This window comes from Miniopterus natalensis, chromosome 8, assembly GCF_054644295.1.
Source record: "Miniopterus natalensis isolate mMinNat1 chromosome 8, mMinNat1.hap1, whole genome shotgun sequence".
Taxonomy (NCBI): Eukaryota; Metazoa; Chordata; class Mammalia; order Chiroptera; family Miniopteridae; genus Miniopterus; species Miniopterus natalensis.
This window is the reverse complement of record NC_142088.1, coordinates 28687828-28714196: the sequence shown is the minus strand read 5'-3', so window position 1 is coordinate 28714196 and position 26369 is coordinate 28687828. Positions and strand designations below refer to the sequence as shown.

Genomic DNA, 26369 nt, shown 5'->3' with positions numbered 1-26369 from the left:
GAATAATAATAGCACTTTCCAGTAACATTTTTAATAGCATATTAATTCAAAATTGTAATTTTGAGAAGTGATTCCATTTACATAAACACTAAATGCATTCTAACTGCTTGGTATTATCATAATGACCAAAAATTAAATTAATAATGTAGAATAGTTAAAATATGATGTAACCTTCTTGAATCTTTTGTATCTATATGAATTATTTCTTATTCCTATTGAACTCTCATCCTGAACTTCATTTGCTGTTTTAAGTTTTCAAAGTTTTGAACAATTTTTCAATTTTGAGAGTGTTCACTTTTGAAAGTTACCTTCAAAAGGCACTTATAGTAATTTTGGACCGACCAGGCCTTTGAACAGTTATAAGGCCTGACTGGTCAAGCACACACACAGACACACCTACATTCATAACACTGCCAGTAATTGTCTTGCTACACTGCTGTATTTTACAACCACGATGGCTGAACTAAATGGTACTATCTGAATGAACAGAGAGGAAAAGACGTCTTTTCAATCTAAGTTATAGCATCTGAGCCACATTTTATAAAATTAAGACATCGGTAACTCAGGGGAAAAGGTTTCTAATCTCCTCCTGAAGAAGACTTTAGAAGTACTACAAAAGCTTTTGGTAAAAGAGATTCCTTAGAGAGAATTATCTGTTTCTTTTCTTCTCTTTCAAGTATTCATCAGGATGGTCAGCAAATCTAATCCTGCTGATTGTAGCACCTTTAATGAGACTCAGGATAGCAGGCAGTCTTGGTTTCAACAAGTATGTACTATTGAGAGCTTCATAGACTCAAAGTCAAATTTAGAAGAATTTGATTATCTGATGTATGTATATCAAGGGTAACTCACAGGGAGTAGGCATTTCCCCTCAGGAAATGTAAACATGACCCAGAACTTTAAACAATATGCCCTGCCCCACCACCTCATCACTTGGCAAGCTTCTATTATTGTGCAAGTCCTCAGATTTCTTTGTTTCTTAGACTATATCACACCTTGAAAAGTGAGTAGCACATACAACTGATTCTGAAATACAGAATCATAAAACAAGGCAGATTGTGCTTCACCCAGGATTCACCTTACTGCCAAAACACCCTGCTGCCAAAATGCCAGTGTGGTGCAGTCCTTGGCCACAATAGCTGTGGCCATCACAGTGCCCAGACGATACTTTTCAAAATCTGTACAAAACAACCTCCTTCCCAAAGCTGACATTTGTACTCTCAGACTTGGTTCCTCATTACCCCAAACCCAAATCTCAAGAATGGTACCAAGAATGGAAACAAACAAAAAAAGCTAAACCATGCATTTTTATAATCAATTAAAAATTATTTATTCTGAGATTTTCATTTTTATTCAACTGGAAAACTATAAAGATATTTGTTTTTTAGAAAGAATCAGTGTGCATTATTCATAGATAGTTTGGCTTCATACATTTCTTTGCAATTTGTTTTTAGAACAAGTCTCTACTCAGATACTAAAAGTGCATTGCTGACATTTTGCCTTGGTTCCCATGTACTCAATATGGAGGTCCTTGCAACTGGTAAATCCCTTTATAGTTATCTAAGGCAGTCCTTGCACTGAATTTGTAGCTCCTAATATAGCTCTGTCCCCCATAGCCTCTTCTTGGAATAGTTCATTGGACCCAGGGCAGATTTGAATGGATCCAATTCAGATAACAAATTCAACAAAATTAAATCTCACTGGACCTTCAGTTTACTTTTCTCCTACCAAGGAAGGCAAGAGTAATCAAATTTAAATAATAAATGTGCAAACACATAATAGTAATGTATGCAATTAAGAACAGTTCCATCTCCTATAGTATCTTATAGATTTTTCTCTCTAACACATTTTGGGTCTGACAGATTCAGTGCTGTATCCTCTTCCTAGTAATCATTTTTATTAACCATTAACTATGCAGGTTCTTTTTTTTTTTTTTTTTTTTTTTAAATAATTTTAAAACAGGCAGAGATTGCAATAGAGATCCTTAGAATTAGGTAATTTAAAATGGTTTTTCCTCTCCTCACTCTCAACTCTTCCATACGACAAAGCTTGTACCAGAGAGGGCTCTCTGTTTGCCTTTGCTGGTGGTAATTTATTCTGAATACATCTCTTTCATTTATGGCTGACCTCACGGAAAGCAGGGTTCATTTTACAGTTTCTACCTCAGTAGCTTTGTAAGTACTGTTCTTTGGTCGCTAACATTTTTCTTTTTTACTTGCATTCCAGCACATGAATGGCTAATGATAGAATCAGGACCGTGTCCTGAACAAATGAAATTAGACCAGGTGCCCCTCGGTCCTTTATTCTTGCCTAGATTAGTGTTTGAGTTTTATCTTACATATCAGTTCACGTATTGTCCATTTTGACCTCTGCCATGCAGAGCCACTTAAAGTTTCCCATTTTTGAGAAAAAGTTAGGAATCAGTGATTTAATAAGAAATAAACCAAAGACAGGTTTCCACTATGACTACTAAAAGGGTATATGTATGCCATCTGAAAATTCCAATAATGACTAAGCCTTCACTCATTTTTCTAAATGAGCTTTATGATACAGCTTTATTTGGCAGTTAAGGTGGCCGTAATGCATTGTTCCCCTTATGCTGCTTTGTATTAGGTATTAAAAGGACAGAATGAGAGACAGGGAAAGAGAACATCTTTTACAGATGAATCATAGAGTTCTAGTGTCTTTCAGAAGCAACAAATCATTTTTAATCTGACGATTTCTAATTAAATTGATTGAGGGGTAAAATGCACCCAATAAGTGTCCGATGCACATGAGTTAAAAAGCCTGGTGGGCATTTAATTCTCCTAAACCTTCCTGAAAGTGGATGCCCTTGAGAGCTCTCATAGCAATGAGTTAAAGATTTCAGCTGAGGGGTGGCTGACATGCCATAATGACTATAATTTATAGCACACCAACTCTGTAACACCCTTTGCTCCACCAGGGTGCTGCCTGGAAGCAAGCAAGGCTTATGGAGGATTGGAAGAAAGGGGAAAGGAAAAAAAAGACTCCAAGACCCTTTTAGCAGCCTCTCCACTGTCAGACTTTTGGAGCCTCTTGCAGAGACTAGCAACTTTCAAACCATATCTTATTCAACTTCTGTTGATTTATGCCATAATGGCCTAGCTATGTTCCTGACTCACATAGCCAGCTATTCCAGGTAGATTGCAGAGGCTTAGAGATGACTTTAATTTATTTCTCTTTCTTTCTTTCTTTCTTTCTTTCTTTCTTTCTTTCTTTCTTTCTTTCTTTCTTTCTTTCTTTCTTTCTTTCTTTCTTTCTTTCTTTCTTTCTTTCTTTCTCTCTCTCTCTCTCTCTCTCTCTCTCTCTCCTCTCTCTCTCTTCCTTCCTTCCTTCCTTCCTTCCTTCCTTCCTTCCTTCCTTCCTTCCTTCCTTCCTTCCTTCCTTCCTTCCTTCCTTCCTTCCTTCCTTCCTTCTTCTTTCTTTCTTTCTTTCTTTCTTTCTTTCTTTCTTTCTTTCTTTCTTTCTTTCTTTCTTTCTTTCTTTCTTTCTTTCTTTCTTTCACAAGTATTTACTAAGCACCTACAATGTTCTAACCACTGGGGTCACATAAACAAGACAGGCTTCTTAATCTCATGAAGCTTAACATTCATGGGGGTAGAGGGGTCAGAGGTGAAGAACAGACAGGAACTCAAGTAAAAATATACACAATCAAGATAAAATCTGATATGATATCACTTACAACAATCTGAAATTATCTTGCTTAACTCTTTCTCCTGACACCTATAGAGGGTGGGGCAAAAGTAGGTTTACAATTGTGAGTTCACGAAACAATTTATTCTTGTATTATTATTGATTAATTATTGTACTGTTTTCCAGATGAACAACTGTAAGCCTACTTGTGCCCCACCCTGTACTTTAGGTAGAAAGGGCTACGTGAATAGATGCATTCATTAAAATTGGGAGAGTGAGGAGGGGGCAGCAAGGAGAAAAAGGTAAGAGCTCTGAGACAGCATTTTTATGATATGTTGAAACAGGTGTCCCGATGTGGTTCATAACTTGTCTCTGAGGGTGAATTCCATAGCAAATTTTCAAAATAATTGGAGCAATGGCAGCATTATTGGAACAACTATTTGGCTGGCCAACAGGTAAGCTTGGGAGATGGGTGATTTCTGACATACTAGTATAAAACAAAAAGTAATGGAAACAGCATGATATAGTGGAGCAGAATGGATTTTGGCTTGGTCTGCATTCAAATTTTGATTGTGGCTCATTGTAGCTCTATGACCTTGACCAAGTTATTTACAGCTTTAACAAGTTCTTTATAGTTAATTCATTAAAAAACCACAGCCTTATAATGTGTCTCAGAGGCTCATTGTAAGAAATAAGTAAAACAGTATTCATAAAGTGCCCCAAGCCATACCTTGCCTATAAAAGATGAGTTGGGAATCAATATGTGTCGATCGTGTTTTTATCCTTAGTCATAAATAGTTATTTCATGTACGTCATACATATCACAATCAATCAACAAACCATAATATCAATTCTTGAAGTCCTCAGATGTAGCTAGGAAGAAAAGTCAGTCCTTTAAGGACAGTTGTATTCTATTACCTTCAGGTAAAAAAAAAAAAAAAGGTTTTGTCTTATATAAGGAGTTCTGATTTTGTGTATTCAGAATCAAATCCAGCACAGTGTTCCTTTGAGTGTGGTCACTAATCAAGTTACAGCTTTTGAGGCTTTTTGACACTATAAAGCAACAGCTTAGTTAAGGATCAAAGGATGGAAAAGTCAAGGTTGATTCCTAGTACTGGGCGCAATGTGAAGCAACTATTAGATGCATTTTTTGCTTAATGACCTTTCTGTAGAAGCTCATGGTATGATATAGGTATCTAGTATATTAGGCATTGTGTTTAGTTTAAAGGTGTTGCTAAAAAAATTAAGTCAGACCTTGGGTTAGAAATGTATTTTTCTATTTTCTGAAAATAAGGTCTGATTTGCCTAATTTCAATTTACAAATTGAAATTCCTTACAAATTAAAATTCCTTTCCTTGCAAGTGCAACCTGCTCAGAGTATAAGATCTTGCTCCTCCAGGAAATTTCTGAGGCACTCACAGGTTACCTTTCTCCCCTCCAAAGCTTTTGCTCACGGCCTCAGGCTCTCCCTTGTCCTAGACCACAGAGCGGCAAAACCAGTGTGGTGAGCAGTCAGTCCCCTGGAGGCAATTTTGTGCAGCATTTCAGAGATGCATTTTCAGGCCCTCGCTGAACTGATAAGGGTGAAACCTCAATCCCCCTTCCCTTCAATCACTCACTTACTGTGCCAGCTCAATGACTTTCCTTCAGCTCGGCTTTCTGGCACCCAAAAAACACACGCTTTCGGTGTGGGCTGCAGTGAAGTTCACTTTTAATCCCCCTTTAATGTGCAATCCGAAGTCTTATTCAGAGAAAAACTGTGTTCATGTTTGTGGCAAAAAGGAACGCAGAAAAGTGACAGATGTAAGATGAGAGGAGAGGCAGCCTTTAATCATTTTGTTGTCAAAGCAGCTTTGAATCGCCCTTTGAAGGAAGCGTTTTCCTCGCAGCTTCTGGACGGCTAGAGAGAGACTCATTCTCTTGCCCTTTGCAGATTTTCTTTAACTGTCTTACTCAGACAGTTAAACTACGTGCTGTATGCAAAACTTCTGAACCCCAGATCCTTGCTACAAAACACTCCACTTTACACCTTCACATCCCAGAGGAATTGGATCCCTTTGCTCTAAGGAGAGAAAGACTGGTGACTCAATCACAGGGAATCCTGATGGCGGGGAAGAAAACGTGTGATTGGGCCAGTTGCATTTCACAGAGAGGCTAAGGGTTCAAGCACATGCTGTTTACAAAGTAAAAGCCCTTTCTTCTTAGTCCCCGCGTGACTGTAATTAAGCAGGAGAGTTAATTTTATGTAAATCATGCATTACTGTAATTGGGCACAAGTGAACATTCATGTACATCTTATTTAAAAGAGAAACATAATGTTATTATGTGGAGGCTGGTGAGTGAAGTCTCAGCCCTCTGGGGGCACCTCGGCAACCTCCCTCACCAGCTGTTTACAAGACTTGGTCTGTGAGCTTGATGACAAGTCCCTGCGGCTCCTGCTGTCCTGTGAGGAACTGAGCCCCTGCCTCTGGAGAGGCTCAGAGGTGGGACCCTGGCACTTCCATTCCCCTTTCTTTCTTAACCTCCACGTACAGAGCAGTCATTTTTCTCTTTGCAAACCTGAACTATACTTCCCAATGGTTGGCTCCGCTTGGCATTTCTGACCTGTCTCTCCCCAGACAGACCACGGATGGGTTTGTCTTCTGAAAGCAGGGCTAGTGTGCCTCCTTTTTGGGCGAGTCCTTTCTCGTGCTGCTGGGGCCGCTTTAAGACCGCAGGACTTTGTCTTCCAAGCGTAGCCGTAGCCGGATCAGAGGCTCCCCAGCGCGCCTCCACAGCCCAGAGGGAGGGCCGCCTGCGCTGCTCCTGTTCCTGCAGCCTTCCTGCAGAACAGACAGAACCTCCTCTGCCGATCTTGAGGTCAAGAACTGGGAGGAAGAAAGTACTTTTATTTAAACATGTTCTCCTTCTCGCCCAGAGGCCTGAGGCATCATTCTTGGGGTTGTGCCTTGGCCTCATTCTGGCCGGCTTGCCAAGCCAGCTCCTTGCCACCAACCCTGTGCACGCAGCGGGCGGGCTCCTGAGACTTCGGGGCAAGGGGCCTTCCCAGGATCTCCTTTCTGCTCTCTGTTCTCTGGCTGTCCTTCCATATTCCTGAATCCTGCTTTCATGTTGCTTCTTGAAGGACTATTTGGATGAACCATCTCTTAAATTCCTCTTCCTGCAATTGCCCCCCCCAATCCTATCGTTTGCTGCCTTCATTCGTCCCACCTTTCCAGGACCTTTCTTCTCTCCCCATCCCCCATATTGTCACTTCTCACTCTGAGGGTCTTAAAATGCCTTTGGTCCAGAGGTAACAAATATGAATGGATGACGGTAACTTCTAGCTAAGAATTTTATTTTTCAAGTAGTGGGGAGGTATGTTCCCTAGTGGCCGTAGTGTTTTCCCTTCATCTTTGTTCTTGTAAGAGACTCCTTGAAGCAACATATATTAAAGCCTGTTAGAAGATTATTGGACTAGTTCACCCAGCAAAACTCAAATGCCCTTTATAGCAGCTAATATTAAGAGAAAAACCACAGGCCCAAAATGGCGGTGTTGTGCTAAAGCCCACAATAGCAAACCCAGACTTAATACCTGACCTAACTGTTGCTTCAACCTCTCCCAGAAACATAATTTTAATTAACCAGTCTGGAATTTTCTGGTTAAGCACAAGTAAGGTAGTCAGTCACACAGGCCCCCTCCATTCCTGTAGGAAGAGGAGGCAATCTGCATGCTAAAAACCCCTGTAGTTTTCTTCCCCCCCAAATGTGCCCTGGCCTAAAAATAATCCTTTTTTTCTTTGGTTAATAGCTCTCTTTTCCCATCCTTTACCCTATAGAAACCTTCCATTTTGTACAACTCCTTGGATAGGCCTTGTAGTTGCTAGATGAGATGCTGCCTGATTCATGAATTGCTTAATAAAGCCAATTAGATCTGCAAATATACACTGCTAAATTTTTTTCTTTAATATTAATTTCAGCTCAGGTGATGAGTAGCAGCTATTTGTGCATTCCTTTATTTTAAGTAATATAATATCAAATTATTTTTAATTGTACAATTTTATATTGTGTTCAAGCTTGAAAGTTGGTTCAAATACTTTCGAATATAATCAAGTGATTATATTCGAAAAAATTTTTAAAAAAATATATCTTTATTGATTTCAGAGAGAGGAAAGGAGGGGGAGAGAGAGATAGAAACATCAGTGATGAGAGAGAGTCATTGATTGGCTGCTTAGCTGGCAACCCGGGCATGTGCCCTGACCGGGAATCAAACCCCGATCTCCTGGATCCTAGGTCGGTGCTCAACCGCTGAGCCACGCCCAGCTGGGCCAAGTGATGCATTTTTGAATAAACGAAAGGAAAAAATAAGTACATTTCTTAACGTGATTGCTATTGTTATTTAATTCGACACTAGTTATACTAACTCCTGGTTCTGAACCAAGTCGAATGCCTCCGTAAGGTCAATGAGTGGCTTTATACTCACACCATACACGGCAGGGAAGGAGAGGGGCATCAAAGCTCAGACTAGAAGGGCCGCTTGCGAGTAGAGTGGGGAATGATAAGAAATTAGTGGTGTGAGAGAATGAAGATAGAGATGCAAACAGATAATGGAGAGCTTCAGTCCCACTCTCTAAGGCCTCACTGACTCCTGACTCCTGACTGAACGGGATTGGGACTTACACGAGAACCATGCTGCATGTGTGTAGTTTGAACAAGTGCGCCTAAGTAACTATGAAACTTTATGCTTTAATCTTCAGTGAGGATTCAGTTTATTAAAAATTGTTTTACTGCCTTATAAAAACCTCAACATATATTTATAGAAATCATTTGAAAGGATATACACAAACACCATGGTGGTGGGATTATTTTATATACCTGGCTTGTTTATATTTTTGAATGTTACTAGTTAAACAAGAGTTATTTATGTAATATATTTATGAATACTTTGATGTACTATGCTGACAATTTGGGACGTTACCCTGCTTTGTTTTCATAGCTGAACTATACTGTAACAGAGGATGGAGACTTCATATGGTGAAGGAAAAAAGTGGTTAGGATCTTGAGAAGGAAAGTCCAATAAGGGGAGACACCCCCAGAGAGGAAGAACATATAGCTCCCTCAAAATGCACCCTGCAGAACGGGTTGACCGTGTGGGTCCTAGGGGCTGCTAACTTAGGAGATCACTGTGGAGGGAGTGCCTCTGATGGATCGGGAAGACTGGCAGCTTTAGCAATGGCAATGAAATCACTAGGCGTAGAATAGCAGGGCTTGCTCTTGTCCCCCCTCCCTGCTCCCCCATAAGAACTGACTTTGGACTTCTCATTCACTTTGAGTTAGGTTCCTATGCTGAATTAAATTTGGTTTAGAAAAATAAAGGAAAGCATTATTTATTTTTACTTCTTACCTGATGTAAGAGACATCATGGAAATTAATTAAAAAGTTAAAAGTAAACAAAAAAAATCTAGGCTAAAATAACTTATTTAGTATTACTGGAGATAGATATCAATCAAGGTAGCATGTAAAGAGTAGGTGTAACAGTAAAGTATATTTTTGTTTAGAGTGAGGCTGGAAGGAGACCTAAATATGACTGGGTAGGCTGCACCTTCCTGATGTTGATTTCAAAGGGCCATACTTATTTGTATATTTATGTGTTGGTTATAAAATCCAATGGCATTATTTCATCCGATCCTTTGTCCTTCATATAATATGGATGCTCATATATCAATTAATTCAATGAAAAGATTTTGTTATTGATTTCCAGGTGATGAATTATATAAGTGAAATGTCTACTATCATTGAGGAACAGTAATAGTTGGTGCAGGTGCTGCATGGCTTTGGAACTGGGATGTAGCATCTGAAGATAAACATTAGTACAGAGTCTAATATGACTTTGAGGTAATCTCTGTCATATTTCGATAGTCTCTACTGACTTCTCCTCAAGGATTCATGAAAGTAAAGAATTCAGCTCTGCAAAGCCACTGCAATATTGACTCACTCATCCTGTGCCTAGTAGCACACAGGAGGTTTAAGGGTATGTGCTTTATCAGGATAGACCTCTTTTAAAATGAAAGAATAATCCTTCCTCTTGTTCAGATATGATGCCAGTGGACCCATCTGAAAAAAATTAGAGAAGCTGCATTGTTTCTTAACTCTATATTGCCTTATTTTTCCAGAACCAGCTCTCTTGCCTCCGAGGTATGAGACACTGCTTTGAATAAGTGTGATTAATGGTTTCTTCTAACTCTGACTATATGATTCCATTATGCTTTATTTAACTGATGAAATATGGCTTATTCTTCTTATTTACTTTTACTGTATATATATATACACACATACATATATATATACACACATACATATATATATGTATATATATATATTCCCTAAGAATAATTTCTATACATTAAAAGTTTATTATGTGTATGCCATTGTTCTAAGCCCAACATGGATTTTCTTGTTTATTTATCATAATGGCCATAGTGGATGTAGAAGACATTTTTCTCTCTATTTTAAATACGACGCATAAAGAAATTGGGCAACTTGTCCAAAGTTAAATAGTAAAGTGGTGCCTAGACTGGGGCCCATTTCTATTTTGCTCCAAAAATCAAATTTTAAATACTATACTCTCTTTGCAGGGACCCAATCCCTAGTAACCACACAGTCACCCTGAATCACTGCATTCCATTTTTAATCCTTTGAATAGAACTTAGAACTTTCTAGTTTTGTTGCTGTTATTGTTTACTGTTTAATGACTCCTCACTTCTACCTCCTCTGCTAGAATGTAAACCTAGGAGCAGAAACCTGTTATTCACTCTGTGCTACAAAACAGCACATAGAACAGTGCCTGGCATGGTGTAGGCACCCAACAAATGTGTGTTGAATAAATGGAACCAACTGACAAGGCACTGATTTCCTGCCTTCTCGTTGCTCCCAGGCTAAGCAAATACAGGCTTGTATGGGAAGTTAAGAAAGGACATGGAAAGTGCCATAACAGAATTTGGAAGACTGCCAAGAGAGTCCTGGCACCTTCACTGGTTAGCTGTTGTTTGCTGTGGGTATGATGGAGACAAGGGCCTGAAGAGAGCATGAAGGATGGATAAAATCTCAGAAGCAAGTAGTCAGAGTTTGTGTAGAAAAGGAAGTCAACCTGTGTATCTCCCTGTGAAGAAGCACATCTACCCAGCCTGGAGATTTCTCCTGAAGATTTCCCAAGCATTCTGAACTGACCATTTGCAGAGCCTTTAGAATTTTTTATTTACCTCTCAGTGTCCCCCGTGGGCTATGATGTCTGGTACAAGGGACCAAGGTGATCTGATGGTGAGTTCCTTTCAGGCAGGGACTCTGGCTTCTTTATCTTGGTCTTCTCATAGATTAGCATGGTGTTGGTAGTTGGTGGCCCTCAGTACATAGATCATGTATAGTAAATGTATAATGGATCAATGGTTAATAAATGAATTGATGAGTGAATGACATGGCTTAATAGCAGTTTATTTAGAAAGATTTTTGAATTTAAGTTGACAACAAGCAGCAACAATAGTGAATGTGGTCTTAGGTAGCAGTAATAAAAGTATAGTGCCTGGGTTTGAATATCTAGAATCTTGGAGTTACAGGGATAGAAGTGATGAGAATACCTGCGAGGTGAAATGATTTGCTCATGGTTCCATAGCAAATCTATGGTCAAAGTAGGACTTGAATTTAAAGATCATGGCTCTCAGTTAAATTTGCTTTCTACAAGTTTGACTATATTCTGTGCTGGTCAGATCACAACTGTGGTAATCTATGCAATTCTGATCTCTACACTTAAAGAAATATAGTGACAAAGTAGAGTTTTTCCAAGGAATGATGATGCAGAGGCTAGGGGGATGTGGAAACCATATCACATTATCAGATGAGGACATTAAGGATATTTCATCTGAAGAAGAAAATATTTAAAAAGGGGCTGTGGGGGGAGTGGAAAAACATGGTATCTGTCCTAATGCTTTTAAATACATGACTCATTATTCTTTTGTTCCAGAGAGGAGAAAATAGGAGCCATGGGTAGAAACCATAGAGAAATAAATTTCAACTCAATATGAGAATAATTGCTCTCAAAATTAGAATTGTCCAAGAATGGAATTCGAAATTACAAGAAATATGCAAACAGAGGCTAGATGATTATCTAACTGGGCTAGATGGTGAGTTTCTCTATAGTAGAGATCATGTTTCATTTGTATTTCCCTAGGACCTTGAATGGTGCCTGGCATATAGTATATGCTCACTTAATATTTGTTATTGCATTTTTAAAAAGAGATTCTTTCATGAAGTGTGTAGGCATGGAGGTGACCAGGACTGCACTATATTATTAACTCCAAAGACTTTTTTAACACTTAGGTTTATGATGCTTTGATAAAAATTCATGCAAATAATGTACCAATACTTAACAAAGCATACAAAAGTCAGTGAAATCATTGTTTTTTTTAACATCTGTAAGGCCTGTGCTGTTGCATTTGTGCTCTTCCTTTAAAATTTTAGGAGAAGGATTTGTTTGCCACAACTCCTGTCTTATAAAGGAGATCAGGGATAGTTACATTTTTGCACCTGTTAACCAAACCAAAACTCCATGCAGAAGTTTAAATGGAATTTGTTTTGTACAAGAGACATAGGACTGATTTATGGAAACCCCAAATGGTGGTTATGCCAGTAGATTCACACTTTTCAAAATGATGACTAACCTAGAGAAACAGGTTTTTCACAGAGTCCTGAGTCCTATTTAGATTGTCACTTTTAAGTATCTTAAATATCACTTAAGGAACCTTATTTTTCACTGAATATTTTATATTCAGAATGTGTTGATTTGATACTTGTCTTTTTTTTTTTAACATAGGAGTGTCACTCCTTTTAGCCCATACAAAGGTAATTTGAAGGACACAAAGAAAACTTTATTTAGATTTAGTAAATTAGCCACAGAAAGCTATTTGTTCCTTTGAGAATTTAATTAGTTAACCTTTTCCCAAACGAAGTGGTCCAACCTATTCGTATGCTCAAAAAACCATCCACTCCCCACTAAGCTCTTTCAGATGCCACTGGATTCATTTCTTCTTATCTCATCATATAAATATGCTTAAACCATATTTCTCTGTTTTATAAAGTACATCATCATCTTAGTTCCATCTCAAATAATGGTGCTGCATTAATCGTAAAGCTGTTTATGAGGTGTTTGGTTGTGATTCCAATTTCTTTTTCAAGAACTCTAGACCATAAATATAGCAAAGTGCTTCAAAGAATTCATGATTTTGATTTTCACGTTAATGATGTTATTAAAACTTCGCCGCAGCTGATAATTCCACTCACCTAAATGGAACAGGTTTTGTGATTGGTGTGTTCCTAATATGTGACTTGCTCAGGACCCTTCGGATACAGGCACTTAACTGGGAGATTCTGAGATGCTTCGCAAATAAAAACCAATATCTCCTTTCCCTCTCCGTTATGAGTTATAAAACACGTTCCCTTCCCTTCTTCTTTGATTTAATTTATATGCCAGAGATTTTTCTGCTCTGGGGATGAGAATGGAGGGCCAGGGAAGAAAGCTGATAAAATAGAGATGATTCAAAGATCTGAACTCTTTTATCCTCATTTGACAGAAAATAAATGATTTTTTCTCTTTGCCAATAACCGTCATTTCCCTTGATCTTGGAGTCACTCAGAACCTAGCCAGTGAGTCCTGTATAAACCAATGCTCTGTCTCAAGGTGTAGAGAAAGAGGAAATACTGGTAACCGTACAGGCTGTGCCAGCTTGATTACATTTACAGTTATGAGATACCGCAAATTTAAGAATGCCATTTGTTTCTCAGCACTGAGTATTTATTATATATAACAAATACATGGGAAAGAAAAAACTATATTGTGTGATATAAATAGTTTATTTACATTACAGAAAAAACATCAAGACAATGTATACTATTTCAAATATATCCATACATAATCAAATATAGCTGTAGGACATGTTCTCATTGGTGTAGATTACCACAAACGCAAGGCAACGTGTGTCGGTCTCGTCTCGCCCTCGCCTGGAATGCTGTGCTGCGCAGCCCACGCACTCGGCAGCCCCGTGCAGGGCCCTTCAGATTAACCTCGTGGACGCCCGTGTTGTGTTGTCTGAACTGTAGTGCCCTGTGTTTTGCTTCTGCCTGTGAATTCTGTTGCTTCTGGGGCATTTCCTAGAAGGTTGAAAAGTTTACAGACCTCAGCCCAGTGCTTATCACCTGTAAAGTTTGCTCCTACAATCAGAGTGAAGCTACGGGTTAAGCAAGTTATGAACACAGTTGGGATGAAAGAACCTATAGCAGAATAGTGAAGCTGCAGTCGCCGCTCAGGGTCTGTCGAGGAGAACTGGAGAACAGAGGCGGAAGCTGAAGGGGAAAACGTTGCCCAGCCTTCAACCGCTCACTCGTTAAAGCACAAAGAAAGACTACGCGCACGCAGTCCAGCAAACTGTGAGCCCACCTAATCTCACTTTAAAGGTCGTCGACAATTTTATACTTTACATGTCCTAAGGATGAATGTTATAGGGACATTTTAATGCTACAAGTTTAAATCCCATCAAACCAGAGAATGAGCCGACTGTAATGGAAAGAGAGATTATTTTGCTTCAGCCTAATATCATTTTTTGTGTCAACAATATAAGCTAAGGACATAAATTGGTACTAATTATTTAGCTTCTATAAAAAGCTAACATTCAAATTATCTGAAAAGCCCTGATCTAGTATGTCTTGTCTTGTAATAAAAGAAAGCTTTGATGATGCAAATGAGAACAACATAAAGTTCATAAAAATCCTATCATAATAAGCTGTGGGGTATCAGAGAATATATAAATAAAAAATATATATTTGGGGTTTTTTTGGGGGGAGAGCGTAGATCTATAAAAACGAACATGGAGCTGGAGATCACATTTTAGCAAATGGGAGCTAGAGATAAAAAGATTGAAAATCCATCTTCTCAACAGGGCAATTCTTTTCATGTCTCTAGATGTTTTTATTTTTTTATAATACATGTTGTATTTAGGAGGAGGGCAGGTGCTTGACTAAAATAGTAAAAACAAGAGGAAGAAATGAGAAAAAAAGAAGTGGGATGAAGAGAAAAGGAAGAAAAGAGAAGTAGAAAACAGGAGAGTCCAAGTGATGAAGAGATTTTTTAAAAAATTGAAAAGAAAGAAGGGATCTCTGCTTGTTCCAACTTTTAAAATCTTTTAGCAACTGGATATTTTAGAATAGATGTTGACAGACACATGTGTCCAGGTCACCAAAAAGGGAGGATTTGGGTAGGGGTGGGGGGATAGCCTAGTTGGAAAATCCGGTTTTTGAGCAGAATATTTTCAAGGGATTGAAATGAATCCACACTGGGAACAAGGTCGTTTAGTGACCAGTCCGACTCCTGGAAAGACTCTGGCTTGGGCATCCTGAGCCGGATTGATACGGTGCATTACAATAATGCTAATCGAGTTCCTGGGCTGCTTCTCTTCTTCAAAACTGAACAGAAGCTAAGCTCTTTTTTGTTTTGTTTTAACACAGATAATGATAAAGGCCACCTGCCTTGAAAATTCGGCTCGCTCTGATCTGGAGCTCAGTGGAGGCCGCCTTGACTCTCAGAACACAGAGCGTCAGGACCAGCCGGGGCGGAGTGAGCAGTGGTGAGCGCGCACGCAGGCTCTGACACCAGGCAGCGCCCCCTGCCGCCCTGTCGCTCAGCTGTGCACACTCAGCAAACTGCTCACTTCTCACAACTCAGACTCACTATCTTGAAAATGGGGAAAATTGTTCCTTCTTCATCATGCTATTAAATGTGTGTGTGTGTGTACACATATACACACATAATATATACACACACAATTCTTGGTGGGGTAAGGATCCTACCTATTCCAGTTGTTTTTATTGTGTATGAGAATGTAATTGTGATTAAAAACAGACTTATAAACATCTGCTAAAGTATTTAAAGTTTTGAATTTTTGTCAGTTCATGAAGTAACAAACTCAATTGTTATTAGATTAGATCTACTAAATATAAATTTTGTTTTTCATATCCTGATATTGATTAGATATTAGAAGTTCAAGACCCTTAGTAATATGGCACAGTTTCCTGTGTTTTAGATTCTTTTCTGTCTTTTCTACTCAGTGTTTTTGGTTTCTTCAGTCATCTTATTTTCCTCAGAATCTATTTTAATATAATCCATTGACTCACTTGGCATCTAAACGTGTGAGTTGAGTTGATGAACTCGACTTGGCTTAGAGCAGCACAAAGCCCCAGTCGATGATCTTGCCTTAAGCCTTTAGGCCGGGCAAGGATTTATGAACCGTATTTTGTCTTTTTCAAGAGCAAATGCTATACTTGTCCTCAAAGAAGATAGTGCAATGCAGAGACTGAGATGTATTATGGCCTCTATTTTCTAAAGATATGATACTGTCTTTTATTTTCTTCCCTTTTGAAAATAATTTCTGGGGAAACATTCTGATTTACAGTAGAGCTGTGCAAACAAATGAAAGTCTAAATGCCTTGTGAATTTGGAAAAACCTTGAAGACTTCCTTGGAACTTTTTTTTCTCAAGGAGAGTGAAAACATCAGAAAGAAGTATCTTCAATAATGTTTCTGATTAGACAGGACATAACAATATGCATTTGATTTAGAATCTAATTCTTGGTTACAATGAATTTACATGCTAATAAAGTCACTCCTTTACTCCAAGCCCAATAGACACCACTAATTAATCATGGTTCTCTTTCCTGTTGAAACTGGATGAAATCTTTGTATCTCTCCCAACCTAGCTCTCTGGGAAACAATTACCATTTGATTGCTTTGGGGGTTTAGATATTTGCTACATGTTTCCATAAAGCAAAAGTTTTAATGTACTATAACATGATTTTTCTCATAACTATTTTCTTTGAATTTTGTGAGTAAAAGCTTTTTTGTTAACTTAAGATAAAAATGTATTTGTTGTTTATATTAAGTATGTTAAAAATGATTACGTCTAGGAGTTACATTTGAAAATATAAGTGCCATAAATGAGAGGTATAATTTAATACTTTTCTAGGCTTTGTTTACAATCTATTCTGACCCCATTCAGCACACTGATATGGATAAGTAAGGAAACACTGGTCATTTAAATAGTCTGTTAACAGTTTAAGTGAAGACTGACCTTTTCTAGTTGAAACAGAAGAGTATATTTAAACAAAGACTGGCATTACACATTAGACGAAAGAAAGACCTTTGCTTAGAAAATAAATAATCCTCATCATAATGCAAAAATAAGAAAAATAACTGGTACTACATGAGCATGAAAATCAATGCCTTTCCATTTGGCTATTCAAATGCTGTTTTGATGAAGAAATAGGACCCCAGAGAATGGATGTTTGCAGAGTCCATGAAGGGATTCTAATTAGAGTGATCTGATTTAGAAAAGGAAGAACAATACATCCCTGAGTACAGCTACCGACCTTGTGATGCAGAGGACCACCACGCAGATGACCGCGATCTGAATCGTTCCGATCACAGCGGCAATTAAGACGTACTGAAATCGCACAGGGCCGGGAACAACATACAGCACACTGTAGTCCTTCTTTTCACAGTGTTGTCCCGTATAACCAGCGTCACACCTGGGAGAAATGAGAACGTCCAGCTCCCTGAAACCGCCGGGCTCATTTTTATGGTCAGCCTGTAAGCATTTACCTTCGTCATGAAAGTAAGGCTTTTTGTTTCCTTCTCTAAAAAAATGCCACTTAGTAGATACTGGTTCTCCACTACTTATTTTCAAAAAGATCTCTTTGTGTTTTTGGTTTCAAAGATAAGTGGTTTCTTTTTATAAGTATAAAAAAAGAGTTTGATAATTGTTCTTTCTACATTTTTTTTCAGGTGAGCTTTATGTTTTACTTGACTTAGTACAGCAATACACGGCCTATTGCATTATATAACACTTGTATATTCCTCTAATAAAAATGCATTTGTGTTTTCACTCTGGCTTTACCGTCTCGGAAATAATGATGTTCTCTCCATGAATACTGAGCAGATTATATACACTTATTAACTAAATCCAGACAAGCAATTTCTTTGCGTCTCAACTGAGTTTGAATCTTTGAAGGTATAGCTTATCATCTCACTATTTAAGGTTTGTGGGTAGCAGACCCACAGAAAAGAATGTGTGCCTAGCAAAACCAAGATCGATGATATTTATTTTAAGACCTGAAGGACTGTGTAAATGGTGGCCTCCTAAAAGCAACTATGTCATCTTATGGACAGTAAGGCTTCCCCCATTCATTTATTTGAGAAATATTTATAATTAAGCACCTGATATGTGCCAAGTGAAAGAGGATGAATAAAACAGAGAAGCCTGAGTCTTTAAGGAGCTTGTAATACCCAGAGTACAATGTAAAATTCTACCAGAAAAGTATATATAATGATGTGTTACATAGTACTTGGGTGAGTAAGGCACACACATTTCATGGTTTCCTAGTGGGTGCTTGTGTGTGTGTTTGTGTGTGTATGTGCATGTGTAGGAGGGGCAGAGAAAAGTTTGGTTGCTGATCACCCGTTCAGGAGAATTCATCCAATTCTCTATAAAAGTCCAGCATTTAGTTTCTACATATTTATTTTATACATTTCAAAAGTTAAAGAGTGGAAACCTTACCTGCAAGAGGGCTCCTGCATATTGATAGAATGTTCGCACTTCCCGTGCATGCAGAAGCCATTGTAATGTTCCGGGCAAGGTATGTGGTGTTCTCTGGCACTTTCTTCTAATTTGTTAGCATTCTCTGTGAATACACATAAAAGCAAGCACCCCCGTAAATGCTTTCTTAGCCCGGTAAGATCAACCAGTACATCAAGAAGCAAAGGTACAGTAGGTAAAAATATTTAAAAGGGCAGGAACTAAAGGCCATGTTTCAGAAGAAAGGAGAATGAAAGACAGACGTCTTTACAATTGTGTTTAGAGATGGAACTGCAAAATTACCCAGTGCTTTTCATGCTTTTATGCAATTTCCTACATCTTTAACAGCCAGTAATGTGTCTATGAGTTGTCAGACAGCCTTAATTTTTTTGTGTTGAGACTGTGCATTGATCATAAAATAATTTAAGAAGAAATAGCCTATTTTTTGAATATCAAAGCCTAGCATAATGGCCCCAAAAGAAAATTGCTGCAATACTTTGATACTTTCTCAATGTGGGCGCTTAAAAGTTAAAATATGGCCACATTCAGTTGTTAAACAGATGTTTTCCAAAACCGAATGCAAATTTCAACAAATGTATTCTTTCAGGCTTTTTTCATCTACTGTGAACATGAATTTTACTGGCACCCATACATTTTTATATTGTCAAAATAAAGCTATTGAAAGAGCAAACATTTCGTAATCACTTATGTAGATACTAACACAATACATACTGAATGCTGTAAGTGTATTGTAATGCATAATATTTTGCCTATGTTAATTTTATGTGAAATTTAAACTTACGATAAAGAAAAAACTTGCATCTTAAAATGAACCATTTTCTCTGTCATTAACAAATTTTATTTGTTTTCTCATATTTCTATAGCTATATTAAAATATTTTTCTGACTTGTTAATCCAAATACTTTGGCTTCATATTTGTAATATCATCTCTAAGCAGTCTTTCGATTATTTATATGTTCACTTTATAATATAAAGCTTTGCCTATTTTGAGTCTTTCCTATAATCTAAGACTTGATATACTTTAAAATTCTTGCCCAAACACGTGAGCAATATAATTTTCTTGATGTCAATCTAAAGGTATCCTTTAACACCACAGTAATTGGTTGACAGTAACGGAAGATTGAGAATGGATTATTATTATTATGAAATAGCTTATTACTATTTCCACATATAATTTTTTATTATAGTGTATCCTTTATCATCTTTACTGACAGTCATGGATGATGAGTCTAATCATCAGGAGAAAAAACATACCTTTGTTATTAGTGACTCAGATAAATGTATTATTTATGTTTAAGCAGAGCTGTGAAATATCTATACATTTTAAGATCTAGGTGTCAACTGCAAAACATTAAAGTTTGAAATAAATTGTTAAATACATTAAGTGCTTTCTGGTGTAGGAATATTTACATACATACATTAGTATGATGGGTAGTATTTCAAATTACATATCCAAATTAATAAAGGATTGCCAATAAGTATGCTGGAGATGGCATTTGAATTATCCAGCTGTTCTAGATCTGTGATTCTTTACTTATATAGGCGATCTTTTGTTTGCATTATAATATTTCTATTATGATATTTGCCACTCAACTGAATAAAACACTTCCATGGAAAGACTAAGCTTATGAAGAATTTTCTTTTTTGATTTCTTCCATTCTTCCAAACTATTTTGAAAATTTGCATCATGGTGTTTTGGGTAACAAATTTCACCTACAGTAAGCAAACACCGAAACTGAAATGAATTAGTGTTGAGTGAAATATCCAATATGGGGATACGTGAGTGAAATGGAAGTAGGGCAGCCATGGTATTTAGATGCACCTTGAAATGGTTGTGGTCATTCATGAAACCATGGAGAAGACTGGGCTCATTCTGTGCTACAGCCAGGGGGCTGCAAGCTAGAGTGGTCCAACCATGCGCCTGCTGCTTAAAGGCGTCTCTAGCTGTGGGGGCTGCTGGCCCCATTGCTGATCTAATGAACCAGCACTAATTTTCACTCGTATTTCTGGATCTTTTCCCCACAACAAACTATTAACACTTCTATTTAGTGTTCGTTAGTGATCCTTCAGTGCTTTTGCACACCTGCACGCAGGAGAATTTTCTGTAACTTCCCTATGTTTCAGTTGTATACTGTGATTTCAGTCACAGTACTTTTTATTAGGGCTATTTGTCTTTCTGTAAGTTGTAAAAGAAGATCAAGAATTCTCTTAACTGAAAATCCTTGTTTAAGGCGACTTTATTTTTACTCTGTCCCTCACCCCATACTGTTTGTTTCTGGATTTGTACCATGTTCGTAATTATGAACTAAAGCCAAGGACAAAACAAGAGCTTCTTTGAGTGAACCTGCTGCCTTACTATGGTGAAAGCTGGGTATTTTTACAAAGTTCATTACCCAGGCAGGGTGATCACCTGGGAGGGGAATCGTTTCCATCGTAAAATCTGCTAAATAGGTTACACCATTCCTTATGAGCTTAGAGTGCTCTATTTGTGGGATACTGTCAAATGAGAAAGTGGAGAGATTGAAAATAAATGAGTAGAAGAAATGATCCCTGGGCAAGAAAATGAGGAATCATCAATATATGTCAACAAATTTATAGTCAATCCAACCAAGTATACCAGGTGATTGAAAGCCGGGATATATAACCACTTCTAGTAATGCAATAGACATATTTTAGAAATGAAATTTAAGTATATTAAGAAAAGTAGAGGCACAGAAATATAATATTCCAACCGAATATGTGTATGGACCATAGTATTTGTAATCCTGATGTTTATGCATAGGTATTCATACAATAACAAAGCATTTAAACATTTAAAATTATGTAAATGATACTCTGGAAGTCTGTATGATATGCTCCCTCCAGTGGCTGATGATTTAGACATCAACTTCTCTGTCCTCTGTATGAAAAACTGATTTAATGCAAGGGTCGTGCTCTCTCTTCTAAGAGGGGGAGTGATAGTGGTAGAAACTCTTCCTATCTTTGTTTAAAATCCTTGGCTAGTTTTCTGTTTACATGTTTATAAATGGTTTGTTCTAAAAGATATCCTGATCCTCTGAAGAAATGATTTCTGGTATAATATGAGTTACTTCAGCAGAGCTGATCGGGCTGCATGCCCATTGCTAGTCAACACTCCAGTGAAGATGTACAGAAGCTGAGTGCTCTAAAGCATAGATATACACATTGTTTCTATCCTGGTGCTTACAGGGAAAGAGACGGGAGGCAGAGACAGAGGGAATGGCAATTACCATTACTATGGCCTTACCTTACCGTAAGTCAAGTAAGGTAAGCGGGCAGAAAGGGGCAGAGCCAGGCACAGCATTTTAGAAACCAAATCAATACAGCTGAGGGCAAGTTGTGTGTGTAGGTGTGCATGTTTACTGTTACTCTTGCTTTTTTCTCCCCCAAAAGCTTGAAATAAGATGTTATTAAATGAATCTACCAAAACAACACATTATAGATCAAAGTAGAACTATGGCAGTGTAAAATTGGACTAAACCTATCCATATATCTGAAAAAAGAACATGTAGTTTTGGGCAAAGGTTACAGCTAAGAAAAAGAAGCTTCTGAAAGTTAAGTCAAATCATATATTCAAGCATTCTCAGGGTGCCCTGAGAAGCCAACTTGAACAAGAAAACCCAGTCTCAGTTACAGAGATGGATGCCCTAGACTATCAGTGTCTGATGCTATTAAACCATTTATTTTGTTCTCATGCTCTGTTCTCTAAATAGTCTTAAAATAATTTGACTTCTATGTAGCCTACAAGTTGGGAATGGCTTTGATGGTACCATTTGAATATCTTATTAGTTTGATAGTTATATATTTTGTTTGAGTGAATTAATTGATCCTGAATTCCTGTGCACATTTTGGGACACAAGTCAGCTTCTTCTGGTCACTCAGTTCTGAGGTTTTGTAAAATCAAGTTTCTACATCTATAGGCTATTGGACTGGACCCTATCCATTGTGCACTGTAGTCTGGGAGGCCTTTTGAGGACAGGTCAGATGATATTTCACTGGATATACCCTTACTTTGCTTTATTCTAGCCTTTCTTTAGAATATATACAAATCTCTTAGGTCACTGATTCTGCAGTAGGGGTCTGATTCTGTGTAAGAATTTCAGGGTAAGTTGGAAAGATCCTAAACTAGAGGTAACATTAAGGATGTAGTGAGCATTTTAGGGAAGCAGATTTCTACTGTACATTTTTAAGCAAGTAGAGGTGTTCAATAGGGGAATGAGTTGCATAGTGAAGTAGTGAATTTCTGGTGGAATTGAAAAGGAGCTGTGCTGATATTTCTCAGGGATGTTGTAGAGTATTACCATGTCATAGATTAGGTTCTAGGTTCTTTGAACTCTAAGAGTAATATTTATTTCTATTACTAATACAGTAAGTTCCCAGTAAATACGTACTAATATTTATTGTAAAATATTATTTTTTATATTCTGGGAAAATAAAGTACAGAATAGGTTTGCTATTTAGACATTGTAAACAAAGGAAATAACATTGTCTTTATTATGGAAACATTTTACTTTTTCAAAGCCTGTAAAATATCTTCAATGTTGACTATGTCTATAATTCAGACATTCTTGCATGAAGTGATCTTCATTATGTATTGTCTTTCTTGTGGGAAACAATACATTTGTGGCTCTAAATTCAATTGTTAACATTATGCTTTAACATCACAAATTATCTTGACAAGGCCATGCATGTGAATGGTGCAGTTAGGTTTATTATCTTTTCAACTATCTTTTCCTGTGGGCACACGAAACATATCATGTTTTCCCAGTAAGCTTAACTTTTTCAATTTGAATACATTTATATAACACTTATATTTTCATATTTAATAACAGTACAAGGAAACTAAAATATTTGTATACTTGCATACCTATTGTGATTACTGGATTTTACCCTTTCCCTACTTACTGCTATATCCCCAAAGCAATTTGAAAATAGTTTTATTTAACCAACTAGGAAAAGGAAAACGATCTTTCTTTCTATTATATTTATATTGTGCCTGGGACAGAAACACATTTTGAATTTAGAAGTAAAATCATAATTGTCCCTGTTGTTGACTAGAGTTGGTTTCAAAGAAGATACATAATTTTTATGATTTCCTCTCTTTATCTTATCAGGCATAAACATATGTGGTGGTGGTAAAACCTCTTATGTAGCTTGAATTGCAATAGAAGTTTTTTAAAGACCAGAAAAGCATTCCTATTGAACAGGTTCTGAATGAAATGCTATATGAGTTCTTGCAAATTCATAACAAATTCCGTAATAGTCTTGCCTGCTGTCACGGTTTCTTCAAGGCACAGATGAGTAGATGAGAAGAGTCTCTCCTTTTTAAGCTTCTAGGACAAAGGCTCAAATGAAAATGCTAGTGAAAAGTGACATCCTGGTGTGAGCGACATGGAGGCATGTAAGGACACAATCCATTCTTAAGTTTTGTAAAGAGCAGAGACCTAGCCACAACATTCCTGGTTTACTTAATCTCTGTTAAAGATGTAGAAAAATAACTTCAAAACTGAGACCAAGTCCTTCAAATTCAACACTTCTTCTGCAAGTTGAAGATTATCCCTTTTTCTTTTTTTTTTTTCAGAAGAGTACTTTAATTAAAACTATTTGACTAACGGCTTTGCTAAGTAGGCAGGGGTATGGGTTGGGAGCAGGATGGAAGGGGATAGAGAGAAATGCTTTCTTATGCCATCACTGATCAGGCAGTAACAGCAAACGTGAAATGTGATTATCCATATCACTACTTGCATATATAAGTAGTATTATTGGACACAAAATTAAAATAAAGTGGAAGAAAACAAATTTTCATGTTATTACAATCTCAAGCAAGGACTTAATGACATTATTCAAGAACTGCTGGAATTTAAATTAAAAAAAGTACCAGCATCTGAAATAGACATAGTAATTTGGGGACTGGAGTGATTGAAATGCAACAATACTGGATGATTATTTGCTTGGCTTTTATTATCTCAGTTTTTACTGGTAATATATTTACATAGATAAAAGCTGAAAAATCTGTGAAATCCTGGGAGAGAAACTTACATGTAACATTTTAACTTATCATATCTAAATACCATTATTATAATTCAAGAATTTGGCATAAGAAGCCTAATACAGATTGAGTTAATATTCTAGACTCCCAAGAAAAAAATATTCTTTTTTTGTTTATTATTAAGACCAAATCAAGCAGATCTTTAGTTGTTTGCTCTATCCTCTGACTTTGAAATATCCTGCCCGGCTTCAGATGGCAGAGTCCTCAAAAGAGCAATGAGAACAGGCTTCTGGGAGAAACTGTACTTTCCTCTAATGGTCCTTTTCAAACTTCACCATTCAGTCAAGAGCCTATTAACTCTCAGCAAGTGGCTAACTCCTATAGGTTTAGAGGATTTAGCTTGAAGACCTTTTAAAACTATGGTATTTTATGGAACTTTAGATGTCTTTGACAACACTTTGTAAATATCAGGCCTTGGGAAGAGGAAGGGATCTATGGTTCATTAGCCTCTCGGGAGTCCAGAGCTGGAGTTGCCTTAAGCTTACCTGGGGCAATTTGCTTCAGCTCTTCCTACTGAGCGTTTGCTGCAGCAACTCTCCTCACTTGCAAGCTGCTCTTAGAAGACAAAGTTTACTATAAACCTTACACTGGAAAGAAAAAAATCATGGGATGCCATTTTATGCCAAGAGTATGAAAAAATATTCCCCTCTCCTTCTTTCTTTTCTCTTGAACCAAATTTATGCATTTCTGGCCAAATTTATTTGCCTCATGGCTAATCTGGGCATCCTTTCCTAGTGAGCTTCTTTGGTGCCAATGCTAAAAATGACAACCCAAGTAAAAGAGGGTTCAGGTCCTGTCCTCTTTTGCCTTCTGGGCTGTGTGAGTCAAGCTAATGTCCTCTTCACAGGCTGCATATGCAGAAATGAATAAATAGTTAAGATATATTTGTTTTCCTCTGTGACCCTGAAAAAGTTAAAACCTACAGAGAGTCAGGGAGCCTTAGGCTGGGGCATTCACTGAAACATAGCAGAAATGAAGATTTTAATAATGTAGATAAGACAAAATGACTGGCTTTCAGTAATTTGTTATATGCATAATTCTTGAGTACCTACTATGTGTCTGGCACTGTGCTATGTACTGTATGTGATATGCTATTTCAATTGGTTGTCTCCCCATGATTTTGCTTGTTGTCTTCTAAACACAGCCAAGAAAACAGATTCTCAAGGCAAGATGATAAACACATCTATAATTACTTGAGAATCTCCAACATGCCCCACATTGTTTTAATACTTCACATGATACAAATGTATTCCTTATTATAGCTCTTTAAGATAGATTTATAAAAATCCCATTTTGTGTAAATGAGGAAACTGAAGCTCAAATAGGTTTCATTGCTTGTCTTAGAAATTTACACAATTGATAAGCAGAACTAAAGTCAAAGCCATGGTTTCTTGTGTGACATGCAGACTATGTAGTTAAGAAGTCACTAAAACATAAGACAACACCTGACCTCCATATCTTATTTATTGTTTGCCCTTTATGACTCCTGCCTTTTTATTCCATCTGGGTCTGATTGCTGCTCTGAAAACCAATTCTTTCCTTTTTTTTCTTCCTTCTACCTCCAGAGAGCTATCTTATCTAAGGCCACAGCACCATGAGTCCCAACCCCTCCATCCTACTCAAGGGCTCTGTCTGCCAATTACCTACTTTCTCCCCTGTATCTTCAACTCTCCCTCACTCTTTGCTATCAGCATTTTACAATTCTGAGTGTGTTCCTTTTATTCACTCTTTAGCACACCACCTTCTGGTCAACCCTTCAGAGAAACTGCAAAGACTAAGGTCAACCAACATCTCTGTTGCTAAAATGAGTAGCCTCTTCTTAGACCTCACCTGTCCCAGTCTCTCAGTAATTTGATCCAGATAACTGCTCCCTCTGTTTGAAGCCTTCTCTTGCTGGGCTTCATATCCCCTACCTCTTATTTTCCCAGTTGTTCCTCCACAGTCTATTTCATAGGCTCCTCTTTTGCAACTGATTGTCTA

At 37.5% G+C, this 26369-nt stretch overlaps 1 protein-coding gene across 1 annotated transcript in view; it reads right to left on the bottom strand.

The window, feature by feature from the left end:
* Positions 1 to 11105: 11105 nt before the first annotated feature.
* The window catches only part of TMEFF2 (transmembrane protein with EGF like and two follistatin like domains 2), a 217153-nt gene continuing 201889 nt past the window's right edge, over positions 11106 to 26369 (bottom strand). The window contains exons 8-10 of the mRNA XM_087819691.1: positions 18284 to 18407; positions 17097 to 17255; positions 11106 to 13830 (exon numbers count right to left, since the gene is read on the bottom strand). Coding sequence (XP_087675817.1) covers positions 13734 to 13830; positions 17097 to 17255; positions 18284 to 18407 — 380 coding nt within the window. The 3' untranslated portion in view covers positions 11106 to 13733. The remainder of the gene's footprint in view (positions 13831 to 17096; positions 17256 to 18283; positions 18408 to 26369) is intronic.